The sequence below is a fragment of the Drosophila hydei genome, unplaced genomic scaffold, assembly GCF_003285905.1.
Source record: "Drosophila hydei strain 15085-1641.00,03,60 unplaced genomic scaffold, DhydRS2 tig00000283-arrow-arrow-pilon, whole genome shotgun sequence".
Taxonomy (NCBI): Eukaryota; Metazoa; Arthropoda; class Insecta; order Diptera; family Drosophilidae; genus Drosophila; species Drosophila hydei.
Window position 1 is genome coordinate 1,487,686 of NW_022045702.1, and position 19,894 is coordinate 1,507,579.

General features: G+C 41.8%; 9 protein-coding genes across 9 annotated transcripts; 6 read left to right on the forward strand and 3 right to left on the reverse strand.

Moving 5' to 3' along the window:
* The first annotated feature begins 1,404 nt into the window (after positions 1 to 1,404).
* On the forward strand, positions 1,405 to 1,886 carry LOC111604717 (A-kinase anchor protein 14). The gene is made up of 2 exons (XM_023322890.2): positions 1,405 to 1,416; positions 1,485 to 1,886. Exons 1-2 carry the CDS (start codon positions 1,405 to 1,407, stop codon positions 1,884 to 1,886), a joined length of 414 nt encoding a protein of 137 aa, XP_023178658.2.
* An 889-nt stretch (positions 1,887 to 2,775) lies between these two features.
* Positions 2,776 to 3,389, reverse strand: LOC111604702 (larval/pupal cuticle protein H1C). Its single transcript, XM_023322875.2, has 2 exons — positions 3,345 to 3,389; positions 2,776 to 3,287 (listed from the first exon to the last, which is right to left on the reverse strand). The coding sequence occupies exons 1-2, from the start codon at positions 3,354 to 3,356 to the stop codon at positions 2,805 to 2,807; spliced, it is 495 nt and encodes a 164-aa protein (XP_023178643.1). The 5' UTR covers positions 3,357 to 3,389; the 3' UTR covers positions 2,776 to 2,804.
* A 1,279-nt stretch (positions 3,390 to 4,668) lies between these two features.
* On the reverse strand, positions 4,669 to 5,389 carry LOC111604689. Its single transcript, XM_023322858.2, has 2 exons — positions 4,988 to 5,389; positions 4,669 to 4,768 (listed from the first exon to the last, which is right to left on the reverse strand). Exons 1-2 carry the CDS (start codon positions 5,238 to 5,240, stop codon positions 4,734 to 4,736), a joined length of 288 nt encoding a protein of 95 aa, XP_023178626.1. The 5' UTR covers positions 5,241 to 5,389; the 3' UTR covers positions 4,669 to 4,733.
* LOC111604691 lies at positions 5,167 to 6,075 on the reverse strand. Its single transcript, XM_023322859.2, has 3 exons — positions 5,746 to 6,075; positions 5,380 to 5,676; positions 5,167 to 5,248 (listed from the first exon to the last, which is right to left on the reverse strand). Exons 1-2 carry the CDS (start codon positions 5,755 to 5,757, stop codon positions 5,425 to 5,427), a joined length of 264 nt encoding a protein of 87 aa, XP_023178627.1. The 5' UTR covers positions 5,758 to 6,075; the 3' UTR covers positions 5,167 to 5,248; positions 5,380 to 5,424.
* A 1,103-nt stretch (positions 6,076 to 7,178) lies between these two features.
* On the forward strand, positions 7,179 to 7,891 carry LOC111604675. Its single transcript, XM_023322836.2, has one exon. It carries the CDS (start codon positions 7,438 to 7,440, stop codon positions 7,867 to 7,869), a length of 432 nt encoding a protein of 143 aa, XP_023178604.2. The 5' UTR covers positions 7,179 to 7,437; the 3' UTR covers positions 7,870 to 7,891.
* Positions 7,892 to 8,038: 147 nt separating this feature from the next.
* On the forward strand, positions 8,039 to 9,386 carry LOC111604674 (trimeric intracellular cation channel type 1B.2). Its single transcript, XM_023322835.2, has 2 exons — positions 8,039 to 8,603; positions 8,660 to 9,386. The coding sequence occupies exons 1-2, from the start codon at positions 8,062 to 8,064 to the stop codon at positions 8,940 to 8,942; spliced, it is 825 nt and encodes a 274-aa protein (XP_023178603.1). The 5' UTR covers positions 8,039 to 8,061; the 3' UTR covers positions 8,943 to 9,386.
* Positions 9,387 to 9,520: 134 nt separating this feature from the next.
* On the forward strand, positions 9,521 to 10,070 carry LOC111604679 (protein dpy-30 homolog). Its single transcript, XM_023322841.2, has one exon. It carries the CDS (start codon positions 9,602 to 9,604, stop codon positions 9,998 to 10,000), a length of 399 nt encoding a protein of 132 aa, XP_023178609.1. The 5' UTR covers positions 9,521 to 9,601; the 3' UTR covers positions 10,001 to 10,070.
* Positions 10,071 to 10,346: 276 nt separating this feature from the next.
* Positions 10,347 to 11,052, forward strand: LOC111604678 (retinin). Its single transcript, XM_023322840.2, has 2 exons — positions 10,347 to 10,445; positions 10,502 to 11,052. Exons 1-2 carry the CDS (start codon positions 10,434 to 10,436, stop codon positions 11,030 to 11,032), a joined length of 543 nt encoding a protein of 180 aa, XP_023178608.2. The 5' UTR covers positions 10,347 to 10,433; the 3' UTR covers positions 11,033 to 11,052.
* An 847-nt stretch (positions 11,053 to 11,899) lies between these two features.
* LOC111604709 (retinin) lies at positions 11,900 to 12,358 on the forward strand. The gene is made up of 2 exons (XM_023322882.2): positions 11,900 to 11,959; positions 12,021 to 12,358. Exons 1-2 carry the CDS (start codon positions 11,945 to 11,947, stop codon positions 12,333 to 12,335), a joined length of 330 nt encoding a protein of 109 aa, XP_023178650.1. The 5' UTR covers positions 11,900 to 11,944; the 3' UTR covers positions 12,336 to 12,358.
* The last annotated feature ends 7,536 nt before the right edge of the window (positions 12,359 to 19,894 follow it).

The window sequence follows — 19,894 nt, forward strand, 5'->3', positions numbered from 1 at the left end:
CTCTCAGAAGGAAGTTTCACACGTTTCAGAAATTTCTTTAAGTCAACGACATCGCATACATAAAATTGATTAGAAACTTATATAAATTTGATTGGCCTTCTGCAATTACGCTACGTAAATCGAACCCGGAAACTTGCTGCTTGATTGCCTTAATGATTCTATCGATTAGACAAATGATCTATTGAGGCCGGCAAGGCGATAGCTACTGTTGATTTGGCCTTAACAAATCTTAACAAATTCCCTAATGTCGAAGACTGTTCAGCAGTTATTGATTTCCACATGCCAATCCTTTTAGCTAAATGTTGATATTATATACCTTATATACTCTCATATATTTTCTCAATATCGTATAACAGTTATCATATGTCTTGCTGTAACTTATTAGAAAAGATATTTTTTTCTATTAGCAGCAGAGCTCATATTTCATCTATTCTTATTGTGGCATTTAAGATACTTTCATTGATGAATTCTTTTTGCATGACTTACGTTTGAGTGGCTCTCATAAGAGGCTTGTGCTGTTATGATACATACCTATGCAATCGTTTTAATCTCTCGTATGACACATGCCTAGCCAATTCTTAAATTCTCTCTTGTGACGTCTCTTTCATTAGCTCTTATAAGTTGCTTTCGCAAGAGGCGCGACTTCTGGCAGTTGCAATCCGTATTGATTAGAAGACGTAACGTCACAGCCAAGTCACATAACTCAATTGATGAGACCGCACAGAAGACACAGACATAACACACACATAGAACACGCCCACACATGATGAAATGAAATGCAAGTTGTCAATGCGTAAGAGATTGCAACTCAATTAGGTCGACGCAAATGCCAATGAAGATGGCATTGATGGTAAAGATAAAAGCGAAATGGCAGCAGATGCACTGAAGATTAAGTCAGCCGTAGGATAAGCCAAAGCCACCCACCCACACACGCACACACAGCTACACACATCTCCACAATTTGCGTAAGCTCTGAGCAAAGCTGAAGCCAATTAGAGGTCCCATTGAAGCTGATTCAATTGTCAGCAGCAGCAGCAGCAGCAGCGAGACTTATGGCACAATAAGTAAGTACTTAGCTTCCTATTACACACACACACCCACCCACACACACACACACACACACAGATAGCTCTAAAGCGGTTTACAATGGCCAACCTAGGTCAGTTAATGAACTTCCCATTGGATATTTATCGCAGCTTAGAAGCTGCCCTCTTAGCCAAACCGGTTGACGGCTCAACTTCAAGCCCAGCCAGAATTGAAATTACCAAAAATAGTAAGACGAAAAAACGTAATCAACAAAAAATAACTACAGTCCAGCTTCGTATAAAAGCACTCGTTCAATGCCCCAAACATCAGCAGTTGCAATCGACTCACAACTCCAACCAAACCAAACCAAACTTCAAAATGTTCAAGCTCGTAAGTTCAGCAGCTGAACAGCAGCAGTGTCAACTGCTTTGATTAAATCCTTGTTTCATTCGTTGCAGATCGCCTTGTTTGCCTGTGTTGCTGTGGCTTCAGCTGCTCCTGGTCTGTTGGCTGCCACCCACTCCATTGTCCAGCCCGCTGTGCTGGCCAAGACCGCCTACGTGGACACCAGCGCCTCCTCGGCCATCACCCACCAGAGCAATGTGAATCTGGTGCGTAAGGTTCCAGTTGTCCAGACCTACCATGCTGCTCCAGTGGTTCATGCTGCTCCAGTTGTGCATGCCGCTCCATTGGTTCACTCTGTTCCCGTCGTCCATGCCGCTCCCGTTGTCAGCACTTATGCCGCCGCTCCAGTTGTGCACGCTGCCCCGCTGCTGCACTCTGTCCCCGTGGTACACTCAGCTCCTCTGGTCAAGACTCTGGTCAGCGCTCCAGTTGCCTACACCTCCCTTCACAAATAAGCAGCTAGGATGCATCTTGCATTAGCGATCAGCTGCGCCATATCCGACTAAATAAAAACCACGATTTTAAACTGAAATCAATTTAATGTTTACTATTTCGGGAGTGAGGGAAGAATTATTAAAAAAAATATCCTGTTATTTATTCTTTAGCTTTAGTTTGGAAATCGATATTTATCGTTTTTATAAGGAAAAACATTTCATATGGATAGAAACTTAATTTGCTGAAATGCTTGAACCAAGCTTGAGCAATTTTAAAATATTTTCAATGCAAAAAATATTTAAATAAAAAGTATTATTTTTTTTCCAACTTTTGCAATCATAAAACTCCATTTTCTTAGCAACAAAAAATTTGATAACTCTATGAGAACTTTATCATTTACAGCTGACAAAAATTTCTCAACATGCGCCAGACCTTCCTGACGATTGGCTGCGAACCTTTTGTTTTAAAGCATACAATATTCACTGAATAGAAAGAAAGAAAAAAACTGAAAGCACAAACAGCTGAGATGCAAATAAACTAAAATATATTTCTTGGGAATAAAATTCAATGGCATAGAAAATAATACAATAAATTGTAAAGTCTTGTCATTCAGTAAATAAATTTTAATAAAATACAATTTTTTATATAAGATATTTGAATAAAATAAAGGAAAAATATTTTGAAAGGCATAAATAATAGAAAAGGTAGTTGTATATGTATATACGTATGTATAGATAGAATTTTGATATATCTATATAAATCTCTAACTATATTAACATATAGATATAATTCTTTAACAGACCTCTTTGAACGTTAACTTCACTTTTCCATAGTGCTTTCTTAATCAATTGGAAAACAAAAGAAATAAAAAACTTTTTGACTTCCTTTAACATTCCAAATATATTTCAAATAATCAACAAATCAATAAGAAAAACCTCTTAATGGTGGTAGACGTGAGCGACGGGAGCGACGGCAACATGCTTAACCACTGGTGTGGCGATGGTCTTGAGCACGGGTGCAACCACTGGGGTGATGATGGCCTTCTGGTGGATCTGTGTGTGGCTCTGGTGGGAGACGGCATGTGGCAGAGTCTTCACAACTGATACGGGCGCCACATAGGTCTGCTGGTGGACAACGGGAGCCACGTGCTTTACAACGGGCACCACTGGAGCCACATGGCTAACCACAGGCACTACTGGCGCCACATGCTTTACGACGGGCACCACTGGAGCCACATGCTTGACCACGGGCGTGATGACCGCCTGATTGTGGAACTGAGTGAAGCTCTGATGGGAGGTGGCAACTGGTGCACTGTGCACCACGGCGCCTACCTTGGCAACGACGGGTGCTGCCACCACATGATGCTGCTCCACGAAACCAGGTGCAGCAGCGGCAATGGTGGCCAGGGCACAGATAGCGATCTAAAGAGTTGAAATAGGATAAGCCAAGATCAGGATCCTAATGCTCTAGCTACTTACGAAACGGAACATTTTGAAAGTTGGGTTTTTGGTTGGGTTGCAGCTGACGAGTGACTGTTGCTGTTGAAGCACCTGCTCCGGGCTTTTATATCGTCGAAATGTTTGCCCAAGTGTCCTTCAAGCAAACGCAAACAAACCCGAGCCAAACACACGACACAAAACACAAAAGCAAACGCAAAGCAAATTCGCAAACTTGTTTCTAGCCAATTGTTTATTATTTCATATTTTTTACACTTTTTTATGCGGGGTCAACATTGAACTTGAACTGGGCATTTCATAAGCGGGAGGAAGGGATCTCTCAGAGCTGCAGTTTCGCTTCGTAGGCCTGTCAGTGATTGATATGGGAATAACGAAAGATCATTTCCTTGAGTGAACAATAGTAACATATTTTAATGGAAATTAAAAATATATTATACATATTTTAATATATTCAAGTATTGAGCAATGGTTGATTGAAATTAAAGTGATTCTCAATTGCTAGCCAACAATATCCTAAGCCTTCAGTAGCTACTCGACAAAATGTAATTTTGTCATATATATTGATGCCCAAAATCTGCTGTTTGTGGTTTAAGTTTTACGTTATTCATCAGTCAATCAGTCATGGCATTAATCATATAAAAATGCCAAAGCTATCTAACAACTGAAGTGGAATGAAATGAATGCAGAAAACAAGCAAAATTTTATTTTGTCAGCAATCATCAACCAAAGCCTCTCGGCTCTACGACTTTAATCAATCATTTCACTCCTGAGCTAAGAATTTCTTAATCTGTTGAAAGGCACAGCAAATTGTTGTCAAGCATTGCTGAAGCAGTAAAATGCAGAGCTCTCAAGCTGCACTCAATCATTTAATCACATAGGTGCTTAGGCTCCAGAGAGCTAATCAAATGTATCTTCGTGTCAAGGCATCAATCATACAGAAGCAAAGTCTAATTCAATCATTCATAATCTTCTAGCAAGCTTCATTTAGCAGCTCTTAGGCTTGACTAACCACATCTATCATAAATGCTTTATAAAACTGAACATATGAGACGAATTTAAATAGCATTTCGTGCGTGTTCGTGTCACGACATCAATCATGCGTGCACAAGACCAAAAGCCAACTTCAAACAGCCAAAGCTCCGTTTGAGACACAGCAAACAACCTTGGCGAAGGCTCAAAGCTGTCTCAAAGCCAACTAAGTCTAGGGCTGCGGCGCCGCTGAGCGAAGGTCTAACAGACAGATTGTGAATATGAGATGAAATGCATATTTATTTCACATAGAAATCGGCTGTGGAACTGAAAATGAGAGCCAGAGAGCACACGTCAATGAGTCAGAAGTACATAGAGAGTTACATATATAAAAGTGAGGCGATATCCGTTGGGACGGGACAGTCGCTGGCCGACAGCATTTCAGATGCGACAGCGATTAACCAAACAAGACCATCCTGCGTTTGAGGAACAAGAGAATAACAGATCAGATGCGAGTCATAAGCCAAAAAAATATTGGGTTCAGTTTTAGATGGATGGTGGATTATTATATACAGGTTAGAAATTTGTATTGGGCGTGACTGTGGAGATCGGCACGAAATTTTCATAGTCGGAGTCGATTTCCGGCAAATAGTCCAGAAATTCAGAAACATGATAGACGCGGTAGGTTCTATTACCATTCTGTTGATTCTCCGATTCCGTATCGCCATTTGTCGAAGACTTCTGTCTCTTGCCGCTCTTCGCCGGCAGGAACTCCGTGCCGATGCCTAGACGGGCCAGCGATGGGTTCGTATACTGCGAGCGCCACGTCAAATTGCCTTTCTCATAGAAATCCAGAGCGGATTCCTCTAAGGCCGCCTCCGACGCCTGCACCAGCTTCAGCATCGACCCAGGCGCTGGCAGTCGGGAATAACGGCGAGCTAGCGACATAATCGGTTCTGTCTTTGGGGAAGGGAGGGTTTTATGAGTATTGCAAAACTTAAAGCATATGCTATATAAAATTTTGGTGATTTCGATATATTTTCGAATATGTTTGCACCCCTTACAATATTTTTATACGTTTACGTACAATACACAGCCTAACTCAATGAAATTTATTTAATTACAAATATTCTTAGGGCACGTAAACGGGCCGAATTTGGAGTGCTTCATGGCCAACTAAATCGTTGCTGGAACTGGAATTCGTATGAAAGGTGCGATTCACATTCGTTGGCTCCACATAGCCCAGGGCACGGCCCATGGGCGCAATCACAAAGCGCGTGTGCGTCTGCGAGGAGCCCTGATAGGAGACCACCGAAGGCGCCGAGTCGATCAACAGCATCTGCTTAGGCCTAGCCAACGCCAGAGCCAGCAGTCCCAGCAGCAACTGCAAAGCAGTTCAAGTATATATATATATATATATCTATTTATTATAGGCATTATATCATAAACTCACCAAAAGCCGCATAATCTTAGTCTAAGAAATCGAGTCGGGGGCGGCTCTAATTTTTTTCCGCTTCTTGGCAGCCTCAATAAACACGAAAACGAAGCGAGTGGCTAAGTTAAACTGAATGGCAGTGTGAATTGCTATGCCATGAAATCACAGTCGAGCAATTGCTGGCCCAAAGCAGCGGCTTAGTGGCCCAAACGCAAAGGGGAGCAAACGTGGGAGCAGCCGCATAGACGACGCCTCTGAGTCTATGTTGGTTTCTCTTGCAATTGTGGGAGTGTCTCAACTTGGACGTTTTACGTAAAGCAATAAAAGCGAGAAAAAATTGTGTATAAATAAATACGAGCGAATGCCGCAAATATTGTAGTAATAACAATAACAACAATTACTAACAACAACAGCAATGAGTGGTGTCAGTGGTGCGAGTGGTGCGAGTGGCGCGAGTCAGCTACGCTGGCTAAGGCAACGCATGCGCAACCCGCTGAAGGTTGGTCGCCCCTCTGAGGCAGCTTGTAGCCGAAATCATTTGCTTTTGGATACCCTGTAATTTGAGGTGGTGCGTGCGTGGGGCAACTAGAGCGATGATTGAGTAAAACAAGCTTAGCTTAGTAATTGCAGAGATTTATTAGAGATAGTACCAATTCTTGTGCACATCTTCTGCTCTTCTTTGAATTTTAGACATTTATATGTTTATAGGAATATACATATATTAATATCTAATTTGTTTTATGATTTCTATTATTATATTAGTTCTTTATTTTTAGTTATTATTTCCTTAATTTCGCTCTTGATCTTCCTCCAAACAGTTGATACAAAAATATGTTATATATATAAATGCTTTGCCATCATTTTGAAGAAAGATATCAGCTGCTTTATAGCCATAGCTCATAGCTGAATGCCTAATAAAAATATATATTAATTTATGTATAATTATATATATGTATATATAAATATGTATATATATATATTACTCGAAAGTATTTTTTCTCTTATCTTCACGATAAGTTCAGGCCTTTTTTAGACCACCTTCGCTCATTCTGCAACATCTGAGTACATAGGAGCATGAGTATGAGAATCTATCAGCAAAGGAAAGCTCTTACACGTCATGATCATATTTGATATATAAAATATATATTTACTAAAATGTTTTCATACTCCTTGCAACTCAAGTGATAAGGTGCCCTATAATTAAAATAAATTAATCTTAAAACAATCTTAGTTTTAGCTAAAGTTTTGCCAGGCAGCTCCATAAAATTTTTTTCAATACCAATAAATAGCAACAAATATGGCCTATATTGAGCTTAGCTAATTACAGGGCATTTGACAGGCCTACATCACATCAAATTTGTAAATTTGTTGCTTTATAAGCAGTTGCTATTTGTCTCTCTCTCTCAACACACTTTCCCTCTTCTCTCTGCTCTTCCGTCAGGTGCGTTCGCCCCCCTTTAACGATTAGCCGAAGGCGCGTAATTGAAGCTTTAAGTGCGTTTCAATTGAAGCATTTTTTATTTTATTTCTTCTTTTGCTTTTTGAGTACTTTGATTAATTAATTAAGCTTGTACGAGGGTTCGGCTGTCGACTGACTGCTGACGACCTTAGCTGCAGCAGTTCAAGAGTCTTTCAAAGCGATTAGCTATAAAAACGCTTGGGGCGCAAGTCGTTTGGTTTTATTTGCTGTACGGACAACAACTCCTCAGCATGCATAGCGGCGCAGTGGGCCAGCATTTCCAGCTGTTACTAATCCTCGTCAGCTTGATGATGTTCGAGTCCAGCTGGGCGGGGACCATTGTGCATACGCCCAAGGCTGGGCAGGCGGCGGGCAGCGCCGTTTCGCATCAGAGTTTTGTGCGGCTGTCGACGGCGCCGCAGCAGCGGCCGCAGCTAATCCTGGCGACGCCCACAGTGCGCATTGTCAATACAAAGGTCAGCAGCAATTTAGCGATTCCGGATGTGCCATACCACAACACACCTGCGCATCTCACCTATGCCGCTCATCCGGTGGTCCATCAGATGCTGCCCAGAATTAAGCCCGTGCGCAACATAAGCTACGCCTCGCTGAGAGCCTCGCCCCACACACTCACACACACACTTGCACACACACTTCCGTACACGCAGCTTAAGTTTGTTTAGTTCGTGTTTTACACAGTTAAAAAAATATTTTTAATTAAGTAAACAATTTGAAAACCGTCTCGAAATTCAAGTGAGCTTTCAAACTTTTTACTACGACTGCGATCCGAACGAACGTCGCGAACACTGAAACGGGGGCAAGTGTGAAGGAAGAGGGGCCCAAGGATCTAATTGAATCCGTATGCGACGCCAACGATGTACTTGCAGCAGCATCTCAAGCAACTATCCAATCACATCATCTTTCGCAGCCTGCACTACGTGTTCATTGCCGTCCAGCTGCGCGACGAGCTGACGAAGACCTCGGCCGGACGCAGCTGCCAGAAGACGCGACCGTTTACGGTGTGGCTAACCCATATACTACTGAGCTATGCGGGCGATATACTTGTCAATCTGCTGCTGGGCGTATTGCCACTGGAGCCACTGAACAATGGTCAAGATGTGGCGCTATGCACAGCCGCCTGGTATATCGTCTTCTATAGCCCCTTCGATGTGGTCCATGCTGCGGCACGTAATGTGTTCTGCCGCAGCCTGGTCGCACCTGTCACGGCGATCAACCAGGTGCTACACATCGAGCGTGGCGTGCAGCTGGCGACCAAGATATATGGACGAAATGCCTCGCTGCCCATACTTATCATTGGCACAGTGATTGGAAGTGGAGCCGAATTCCTAAAGCCAGTTGCTGCGCTGCTCATCAATCGATGCCAGTTGCAAAATGTCGCCTATGTGAAGCTGAGCACGTGAGTCTGAGCACGTCATCCCGCTTGAACAAAACCCATTGATGACCACTACACAGCAACTCCAAGCTGGCTCTGGGCATCACCTGTCTATATCTGATGCAGCTGAATCACGGCTGTCTGCTGTTCGGTCTGCGGCGACGTGAGCTGCGGATCTACGTGCTGCTCGGTCTGTCGATCTTCAAGATATGTGCTGTCTTCTATCGGGTGGACCATGTGATCTGGGAACTCGAGAATCGTTTGTGCTATGCGCTCTTTGGCGGCCTCAATGCGGACTTGAACAAGTTTTTCAAACGGAAAATAGCGCTGGCATCACGCAAATCGTTTACAAAACTTGATTGAACCTGCATAGATATATATATCATATATCAGATATGTATATCTGGTGAGGCACTCGAGTGGGTCGGCCACAATGGAACCATGTGCATTCATTTGAAAGATGTTTCGCTTCATTTGCGTAGCCCCAGCGACAGCTCCGATTACATAAGCTGCCACGCGTGGCGCCATCTAGCGCTAAGCGGCTTAAATGCGAGCGAACAGGATTCAGAGGCAGGCATGGCGGGTGTCTCAAACGGGTTTTTTATACCGAGTACTTCCACATGTGTGTGTATGTGTGTGTGTGTGCGCGCTCGGACTGTTTATAACAATACAGCGAGAATTGTGGTTCAATGTAAAAAATGTATACAGATAACTTTAATATGCATTGCGCCATTGAAACATTTTACAGGGTATAGTTAGTACTGCCTAAGATATTCGTATTAAATAAAGAACTTACCAGAAGATGAGTTGTGAGACATTTTTTATATGACAGGTATGGGACATCATTTAGCAGGTTTTAAGAGAAGTAAACGATTCCTCAAAGTAACTCAGAGTTCAGATAGAATAGCTTTGTTAAGGTTAAGCCTAAAGCAACTCAGCAAACTCTTTATGAAATTTCTTTGCTCTACGTAAACTCTATTTATACTTTCGATTATTCGAAACAAATTTCATTTCCAAACAAAATGTCGGAACCAATAGAAAACTGTGATGTTGACCTCAAACCGAAAAAGAAAGAGAAGAAAAAGAATTGGGTTATGTGCTGCAAGAAGGACTTGCCACCGCCACCGACACCGAAGCGCGTACCCAAAGAACGACCACCAACAATCGTTAAATGCAAGCCGATAGAAAAACCACCAAAGACACCAAAAGTCGAACCAAAGCCCGTGTGCGAGAAGCCTGCATACTATCGCTCCAGCTACGAGCAGCGCGCATATCTGGAGCGCGAGGTTGTGCCCATTTTGATGGAGGGCATGGTGGCCCTGGCTCGTGATCAGCCCAGGGATCCCATCAGCTATCTGGAAAAGTTCTGGCTGGAGGACAAGCGCAAGTGCGACATACCCATACCGCAGAATCTGCTCTAGCTTTGCGGAGTATTCACTGTACACTGATCAGGCTTAGTTTCTCCTCTCTCGCGCTCTGTGTCTACTCAAATTTCAAAATGTCGAGCAGTAAATGTTTCTGGTTTAACGTTGCACTGTTGCATTGTTAATGGAATTTAAAGGGTATATAGGTTGGGCGTAAGGGAATATAAAAATCATATTGGAGAGCTCCACAAATTGTAAATATGTTATAAATTTCCTCTACCTTAAAGCTGTAGCTATGCAGAGAAGCAACTAGTATATAGCTCACATTAGCTTGGCCTGGCATACCCGGTTCAATCTAATTTCCCGATTCAATTCAATTTTCCCTGCTTCAGTGAGGCGCATCAGCTGTTATAAAAGCTGGCGTAAGTTCCAGCTGCGGCATCAGTCAATTAGCTGCCTTCATCTAGTTTCCAATACAGATTCCAAGATCATGTTCAAGCTGGTAAGTGAGCTGCCGTCTCTGGGCCAGTCAATCACTACTACTGCAACTACTTGCAGCACCTGAGCCTCTTCGCCTTTGCGATCATCTGCCTGGCTGCGGCAGGAGCTGCTACACTGGAATGGCCTGCCAATCTGGTGGCTCTGAGCAGCGGCAAATCCTCGTCGCAGGCTGCGCCGCTGCCTGTCAGCGAGGAGTCCGCTGAGGTGGTCAATGAGAGCAGCGCCTCCTCTGCCGAGCCGGAGCTGGAGCAAGCGCTGGCTGAATCTTCGGCCGGCAATGCCATTGCTGATGATCGTCTGGTCTCAGCGGTGCCTGTCTCTGTGCCACTGCCACTCGTTGTAGCCGCTCGATCGGGTCTGCGCAGCGTGTTGACCATACAAGAGCCCACGCTGGCCAAACTGGGTGAGCTGGTGGAGCATGTGCCCTCGGCGGTGTCCCATCAGAGTCAGACAGTGGTGCATGAGCATCGACGCCTCGTCACACCCATTGTGGGGCCCGCTGTGCGCACCACCCAGCTGGTGCGTCAGCACCCGCCCTTAGTCTGGACCCTCTCGGCCGATCCGCGCGTGGTGCTGCTCCGCAACTAGATCGGTTAAAGGCAAACGGACTAAAAGATGAAACCAAAGAGAAAACAACGCTGACAAAATTCAACTTCTTCTTCTTCTAGCTAACACGTCTATCTCTCTCTCTCTCTATCTATCTAGCTATCTCTTTCTATCTATCTTCTCTGCCTTTGACACTTTACCTGCCATTTTCAATGCTCTTTCTATCTGTCTCTTTACTTTTACATCTATTTACTATTTGTTTGGAATAAAGAATTCGCATTTGCAATCTGTTGAGCTTGTTCCTTTGATAGCTCTGCCTGCCTTTCCGTCTGCCCACAGCAATTCAATAAACATCAGCAGACGGCAGGCACCATTGTTGTCCGCGCAGACCTTTAATGAGCAAAGGCAGCTACGCAAACGAGTTTAAACGACTGCACAATACTGTGCTTTGCAGGCAATGTAGCAAGTTGATTACCGATATTTATCGATCATATCGATAGCACACTTGCTGTGCGCCTGCTGTGACGACCGAGACATAGTCTCTCGCAGTCTCTGTGGCACTGTCATATACAAATTAGTTTGCCTATCAAATATTGATTCTAGATTTTATACGTCATAGAAGCTATATATACTCTGAAGTCTTTGCCTATTAAATGTTGTTTCTAGGTGCCAGAAGTTTACACATCACTTGCACCATATCTAACCAATATACCCCTTTCCCTTTGAGGCTCAGTGTATAATCAATAAATAACGCAATCAGTGCTAAAAGATCTGTACTAGAAGCTACAGCAGACATTGCAGACATTGCACGCCTTAGCAACTTGGCCGACGACGTCTCATGTTCAAGGTGCCGCCTTCTCTCTGGACTCTTGCAATATGCAATTAGAAACTCTGCTATAAAAGCTGCAGCTGCTCTTTAAAGGGCCAACAGTCGAAGAATCGCAGCAGTAGAATATGCAGCTGCAATTGGTAAGTGAAGCTGGCCCAGAAGAACGTGGCTTTTCTTAGCTCTTCTGCTTTACCTCTATAGATTTTAACACTTCTATTGACGCTTTGGAGCTTCAGTCGAGCTGAGCTGCAGCTGGCACCACATGGGCTGCTCAAGTGGGCTGAGCTCGTGGAGCATGTGCCCAGCGCGGTTTCCCATCAGAGCACCACTGTGGTGCACCACACTGTGCCGCGCCGCACCACCACGCTGCTGGCACCACACGCAGTGCGCAGCTTTGTTGTAGCCCCGCTAAATCCGCTGAGCCCAGCCGCTGCCTTTGTACACGCCCATCAAGCTGAACCCATGGCCTGGAGCTATCTATACCCACATACTCTGTCCACGCTCTATGCAAACTGATTTGACATGCGAATAAACAAGCCCACGCCTTAAAATCCACATCGATGTCTGCCGTTTTTTTTATTTTTTTTATTTTTTGGAGGGGTTTTACATGCGTGACAGGCTGGAGGATTAGTTCTCGTTAAAAATCAATGCAATGCAAATGCCAATTAAATTTTGCGCTACATTTCACAGTTGATTTGGGTGTTGAGGTGACGTCATCGCAGCTAAATAAATATTCCTAGAAGCTGATGAACCTTTGTCTCGCTTCTGTGCGAGTCAGCAAACGTGTAGACAGTGCCTTCACCCAGCATACATACATGACAATAGGTAATATCTGTAGGCCGACACACAATTCTCAATAACAAGCAAGAAGCCATGCAGCCGCCAGGTGTTTGGCCCGCCAGCGTTTGGATTCGTCTAGCTGGATGGTGCAGCGCCCGATGTAAAGTGAGAAGTGTGCTAGCGCCACACAATAGCAATGGAAATTTATGAAATTGTAAACCTTGAACTCCTCTCATCAGCTGACAGCGATGCTCAACTGAAAGGCTAACCCAAGCCGCAGGTTGGCAACATTTGACCATTGAGTTGACCGCCAGGCTGGTCACTTTGGGTCACATTATGTAATTGACCTAAGGTACAAGAATTACATGAATTCGATGTGTGTGTTTTAAGTAGGAGAAATTTAGTAAGCGGTGCCTGAGTAAGTCTAGAAATAGTAGAGGCTAAAGTTATAGTTAAGGGAGAGCTAGGAGAGTTTTTAGTTATTAAACTGATTTTAATTAGAGCTAAATATATTTATTTATTTATCAAAAGCACTAGTTGTGATTCCACTTGCACAGGAAACATCAATCAACAACATAAAACTCTTTGACAGTCAAGACAAAATGAAGTCTCAACTGATAGGCCTCAAGAGAGAGACTGCAGCAACCTCAGAATCAAATGTTGCAGCTCTAGCTGCAAAACTTTGAAAGAATTAGTTTTTTTTTTTTTTAATTTGCCACGCCCCTTAATGACATATGTATATAATTTTTGGTAAATTAATGGAAAAGATCAGCTGTAAAACTGCAGCCTTTCCAATGTGCCACGCCTGCGTGAATATATAATTTGTGTTTAATCTTAAGAAGTGAACTTAAGTAGTGCAACTGTCATGTTGAGGGGCTAAAACTGTGGCATGCATATATGAACTATATAAACTCTATAAGCTTCACTTAGCAACTATATGACCCTAAACAAGGCTACATGAAAACAAATATTAGATAGTTAATTCGCAGATTTCAAAAGGCAAGCAAACATCGTTTCAGTTGCTACTCGTCCAACTCGTATATACATCAATATTCTTATATCTACATAGATGCTATATATCGGCTGTACAGAATACGTATTTTGTCCCATACATAACTTTTGAAAATCAATTTTTTATGACATTTCAAAGTGACGCAATTGCAAATTTGCAAAATGCAACAGAAAGCATGCGCCGTGCCTGGCTGTGACAACAGCCGGGATCAATTCCTGCTGTAGTCGTAGTCGTAGTCGTAGCCGTCGTTGCTCTGAGATTATGTAAAATTGAAAGCGCCTTCGGCACACAAAACATTCCGGCACAGACAAAGGTCACAGCATTAGAGCGAGCAGCTCGAAGACAATTATTGGTGTTTATCGATTGGTTGTATTGCCATTGTCTACACCACCACCACCACCACCAGCGAACCACACCCACACAGACTAATATCTATAGCTGTCATTTGCAGTTCTGAGTGCAATGATGCAATGCTCTGGAGCGTTCAATACAAAAGTATGCCAATGTATTCAGCTCGAGTTGCCAACACCGGCCACTAGGTGGCGCACATTTTAAAGCCAACGTCGAAAAGGCTGCAATACGAAGTGCTTAAAGCTGAGAGACGAGTTCATTGCATTTACAGCAAACTCGACGACGTGGCTTGGGCAATGCCAACTGCTGGGCTGATTACACACACACAATTATCACAACGGGCAACTGGTGGGTGGTGCTGGGCGGTGCTGGATCGTTGTCAGCACACCGCTGCGTAATCGGTTTGTTTGTTTATCAATAGAGCGGAATTTGAATGCGTCGTTATGCTGTCATCGCAGAGACTGAAGCTAAACTATAGCCTCGGCTTAGGTCTGGGTCTGGGTCCGGGTCTGGGCTTGGGCCTGGGCCTGGGCCGGTATAGTGTTAAGGATGCCAACGGCAATGGTCATGGCCACGGCCATGGGTGGTCTCCCATTGGTGTATACAAAGCACAGCAGCAGCGACAGCGCACAAAGGAAAACAGAATCTAACAAGTTAACCAGAGCGGAAAAAGTGCGGAGAGACGCAGAGCTTACAGGCTAAACAAACTATTTGCCAGGGCAATCAGAGGGCCAAGGCACTTAGGCTAAGTGGCCAAAGAGCTAATAAGTTACGACCAGAACTGAGCAATTTGGTAACAGTACGGAATAATGGGAGAGGGCTGAGGTGAACTCGGCCAGATAAATTACAAAGATGATACCCTGTGTGACTAAAAGTTATTCATATGACTTTAACAGACAATATTTCTAACTGCTTGAATTTAAGTACAAAACAGGCTTTTATAAATCGCAAAGCAGAAAATAACTGATTTTGATTATCGATATTTATCGAATTCACAAATACGTGGCATAAAAGAAAAAGCTCTAGCAAAATAATTGAAGGTAATTACTTTTAGAGGCATGCCTAGAAGAAATAACAATTATATGCGATATTTTTAGATTTATGTAAATTTATCGATTTTCGATATATTTATTTCTAATTATATATTCAATTAAAATAAAATATCCGAGAACCTTTATATCAAATATTTTAATCTACTGTTCAATATAAATAAAAACAATACACGTTATAGCAGTATAAGAAACGCAATTGATAATCGATATTTATCGATGCATTGAAAAACTATGGAAACTCGTCATTCAGCACGCACAACGGGAGCTTTTAGTTTGATTTTGCTGGACTAAACAAGCAGCAGCACAGGGTATCTGAAGCAAGGCATACAAGAAACTCAATTTAAATAATTTATGTAATCTCAGTGAGCTGAACAGACAATGTTAAGCAAATGCTGCCAGAAATGATTAACAGCTGTGAACTTACAGCAGGGCTTTCACTGCGTAAAAACAAAAACAAAAGCAAGAAAAACAATTTTTCTTGGCGCCGGAAGTCGAAGCAGCTGATGGGGCACAAAGTGGAGGTGTTGCTTGGTCTTGCAACTTGTTGCTTTATCTGCTTCCTTACGCCACACAATTCCCGGTGAAAGGGCTAACGAATTACTAGACCATGCGGGCGTTACAACCTATCATTGCGAAAGAGCACAGCCAAGAGTTTGGCAATCTCAGAGCATACTCCAGCAGCTGGGAGTATGAGTCAGTCTAAGGCAGAGCCTAGGTAAGCCCGCCTGCTAAACATGCCGGGCACACAATGTGGGTGAATGACCTTGACGATTAACCAACTAATAAATACAATAATCTAGCAACAACAATAATAAAGCAATAAAAATTTATCACATGCAGTTTCGCAAAAGCAAAACAAACGCCGCAAAAAAATTAATTTATTTAAATTCCAGCTGCGTGCGCAAGGCACAAAACACAAATCCCAAAAGCGCAAAACGAATCAAAACAAAATCCAATCAAAAACAATGGAAAATTATACAGAAATTAATTGCGGAATATTAAATACCCTTTGCTAGAAAATGATATAGATAAAGACTTTTTGATGGGGTAGAAAAGGAATAAAGTTTGAATAAAGTTTGAAAGCTAGAATATTATAAAAAGCTTTTCCATTAGAAAGAATCATAATTTTGAAACTTTAAACAATGATTTTATTTTTTTAAGATATATAGAGAGTGAACTTAATCGATTCGCATATAGGTAGTTAGACCTAATAAGCCCCTTTAACTTATTTAATCAAAAACTGATTTTATTTTTAAAAACTTTCCTCTATTTTATGACACACAATATTTCATGCCATAGATTATGTCTCCAACATAACTCCAACATATAATCATGACATATGTGATTTCAACTTATACTGATGCTGACACATATAGAAGCTTACATACCAAGTTCAGTTAGTAGAGTCAGATTGAAAGCTAGGCAAAGCTACATTGAGTCTGATCTTTACATATATAATATTTATAGTAAATATGAGTATATTGTATGGCTTACATATTTCATCACTTAGCTAAAATGCCCTCTCTCAGTGTATACTTAAATAAATTTATTGAATCAAATGAATCACGGAGCGAACAATTCGCTCAGCTCGAATGCATCGCGTGCCGGCTGTGGCTGCATTCGTTGCTTCGATTATGTAAGCCAGCCAAACAGCAAGAGATACAACATACACAAAAAAAAATATAAACAAAAAAACCAAGCACAAACAGAGGCTGAGAGAGACGAAACAACAGTGTTTTAGCTTGCCACAAAACCTGAGTTGGGGTTTCCCCAAGGCCTGGCCAAGACTTAACGACCGGCTCAGAGCAATGAGAATTGGCTAGGCCAATTGTTAACTACAGCTTGGCGTCTCTTGCAATTGCTGTGTGCCGGGATTTTCCAAGGCACCATTTATTTTTTGGGCAAATCCGTGGCACAGTTGCAACAAAGTGCAGTGAATGTGGCGGCAGTTGCAGCTGCAACCGCAGACAAACTTCCCCATAATTAGTGCTCGATTTTAGCGGCTGCTTTGCATGAAGAAATGGCAAAATGTTGAGCTATGTGGGAGTTATTTAGTTATTGGTTATGAAGCAATTGACATAAAAGTGACCTTCGGATCGAGTTACAAAAAGGGAGAATGAGAGACAGAGAGAGAGAGAGGGAGAGAGGGAGAGAAAGAGGGGCTGAGTAAAGCAACGCCACTAAAGAGGGCTGAGCAAACAAAAGCAGATTAACGAAATTTTGAATATGCTACAAAAGCTGTGAACAATTTTGTGTAAGCTTGAGATGGCAAAGAAATAAATTACACAGGCCTACAAAACTGATGGAAATTAAATAAGCGAGAATCAGTTTATAGTTAAATGTTATATATTCATCTGCCATAAGTTTCTTCTCTGTTTCTTGCTTCCAGCAAGTTTTAATAGAAGATATATCTGCGACGATGGAGAGAAGTAGTTTAGTAGTTCAAATACATTTACTGTGTTTTTAGACAAACAAATTAATTAAATCTTGTAAGAGTTTACGTGTAGCTCTTAGGCTAAAGTAACTCGCAGCATCGATAGTTTCTTTACTGACTTCTTGTGAATTCAAGACACATGAAAGGCATTCGTAATAGTTATACTATTATCTGAAAACGCAATTGAGCTGATCTGTTAAATCAATTAGCTATAGATGTCATCAGTCAATAAGTTAATTCACATAGTGTGATAGCTTTCATGTGTGGCTAATGGAAAAGCCGTCGAATGGCATGGAATGGAAATCCATATTTTTAATTCTAAATTTATTGAAGCTTAAACGTACATTCATATGTGTGTGTGTGTGTTTTGTGTATGTATGCACAGAAAAAAGCTGCGTCTTAAATATTCTCAAGATGTGGGCAAAGTTCAGGGTATCTCCTCGTAGGGCACTCCCAACAAAAGCATTCTAACTTGCTTTATTTCTACATGGGTCTACTCTTGCATAAATTAATAGAGCTTAAAATATATATCAATATAAGACATAAACAACGTTTCAGTCAAAGATTTTTAGCACCAGCCAAAAATAGTTTTACACAAACTAAATCTAGCAGACAAACTTCTGGAATAGACATAGCAAAGGTCTTATGCCTACTTATCTTTACCTTTGCTGGACAAGCCTAAGCCTAATGAGAAAGGTATTAAGCCATCCATCAATGTCTAGCATTAATGTAGATATTTAACCTTTGCCTAAATGTTTTTTCTTTACATTTACTTTAAGTAGAAATGAACTTAAAAAAGATTTTATTTAAAATATTTTTAGCCTTTTCAGCTCCCAAAAAGTGTTCAAATTGAATGTCAAGCACACTATATTTGACATATATAAACTTGAGCATTATTCGATTAATATTATTTTGCAATTAAAAGATCAGTTTAAGCCCTGAACCCGATTACAGAGCAGCAGCTAGCAAGGTGCAAGGTCAAGTTCAAGCCGCGTCTACTGGGAATTTACTTGGCAAATATTGAAACTAATTTCCAAAAATTTCAATCGGAAGTGCGTCGATTATAAGGCAAACTGCTTCAAACATGCCCCCAAAACCGAAAACCGAAAATCGAAATTCAAAAAACTTTTGCCTGAGTCAGACGAAAAAACCCGATGGTCAAAGCTTTTCGATTGATAAAAACGACACGAACTGTTGAACTGCTGACTGTTTGGCAAACACTTAATGCAATGCTGATACAAGTGAGTTGAGTGACTGACTAGCTAATACCCTGTAGACAGATATATTTATTTGGGAATTTTCAACAATTTTAGAAAGTTTAAAAATGATTAAAATATAGTTAGAAATATGATATAAAAATCAAATGATAAATGATAAGCCCTTAAAAGCTTTCCAGCTCTGGCCGTATCTGATCACCTTTGCGCTGCTTGAGTAGCCAAAGGCATATATATTCATATATTCATTATATTCATATATATGCCCACTTCAACAATTACAGGGTATATAGACAGAGTGAAATGCTTTTGGCGATTAGCATAATTAACACGGAGCAGCGGCCTGCTTACACATATTATCAGCTTTCATGGAATTGTTAACATCAAATGGCGCTTAAACGCTGCAAGGTCAATCACACACACGATTACTAAGACTGATTGACTGACTGCAACTACTGATTGAAAGAGTGTGAACACTGAACACTGACCACACACAACAGTGTTTGGCACGCGCACGACTCACTGGGAGAGTCAAGTAGAAATAGATTTAATTTTTATGAACTTCGGGTAAAACCGCTAAACAGCAAATCATTTTGATTGAATGACTGAGCGATTGAACGTCTGAGTGTGCGTCTGTTTGTGCCGGCCCTGGGGTAAATACGAGCTGTTGCGGCCAATTGATTTGGGCCAGATCCGGTTTTTAGTGGCGTTGCCCTTTGAGGCGCGTCTCTGCTTAGTCAGCGGCCTGGTCTTTGGGTCATTTTTGTTATAATTTGTGGCTGACCCAATTAATAAGTGCAAATTTCATAAGCGCCTGCCTTATGCGGAAACTGTGGTGAAAATTCGTACATAAACATCTCGCGACATCAAGCTGCAGCCCACATAAAAACAAGAAAAAAACAAAAACAAAAACAAAAATAAAAACATAAAACGCTAATTTGGGACGTAAGAGTTTTCAACATATATTTTATTTTTAATTTTGTTTTCCTCTGCTGCTCTTTACCTTTTTTATGTGCCCTCTTTTAGCTTACACCGATTGCAACAAACGCGTGCTAGCTTCAATTTTTGGGTAAGGTTTCCGCTTAGAGCTCGTCTTAACCTTCGCAGCTACGCAGAATGCAGTCGAGCCAAGAAAAAACCCAAAATATTAAGCCTTTGACGTCATAGCCAGAAAATATGTGCTCTCTGTTTTGTTTTGAGCCAACAATTCGCCAACAGTAATAGCAGCAGCC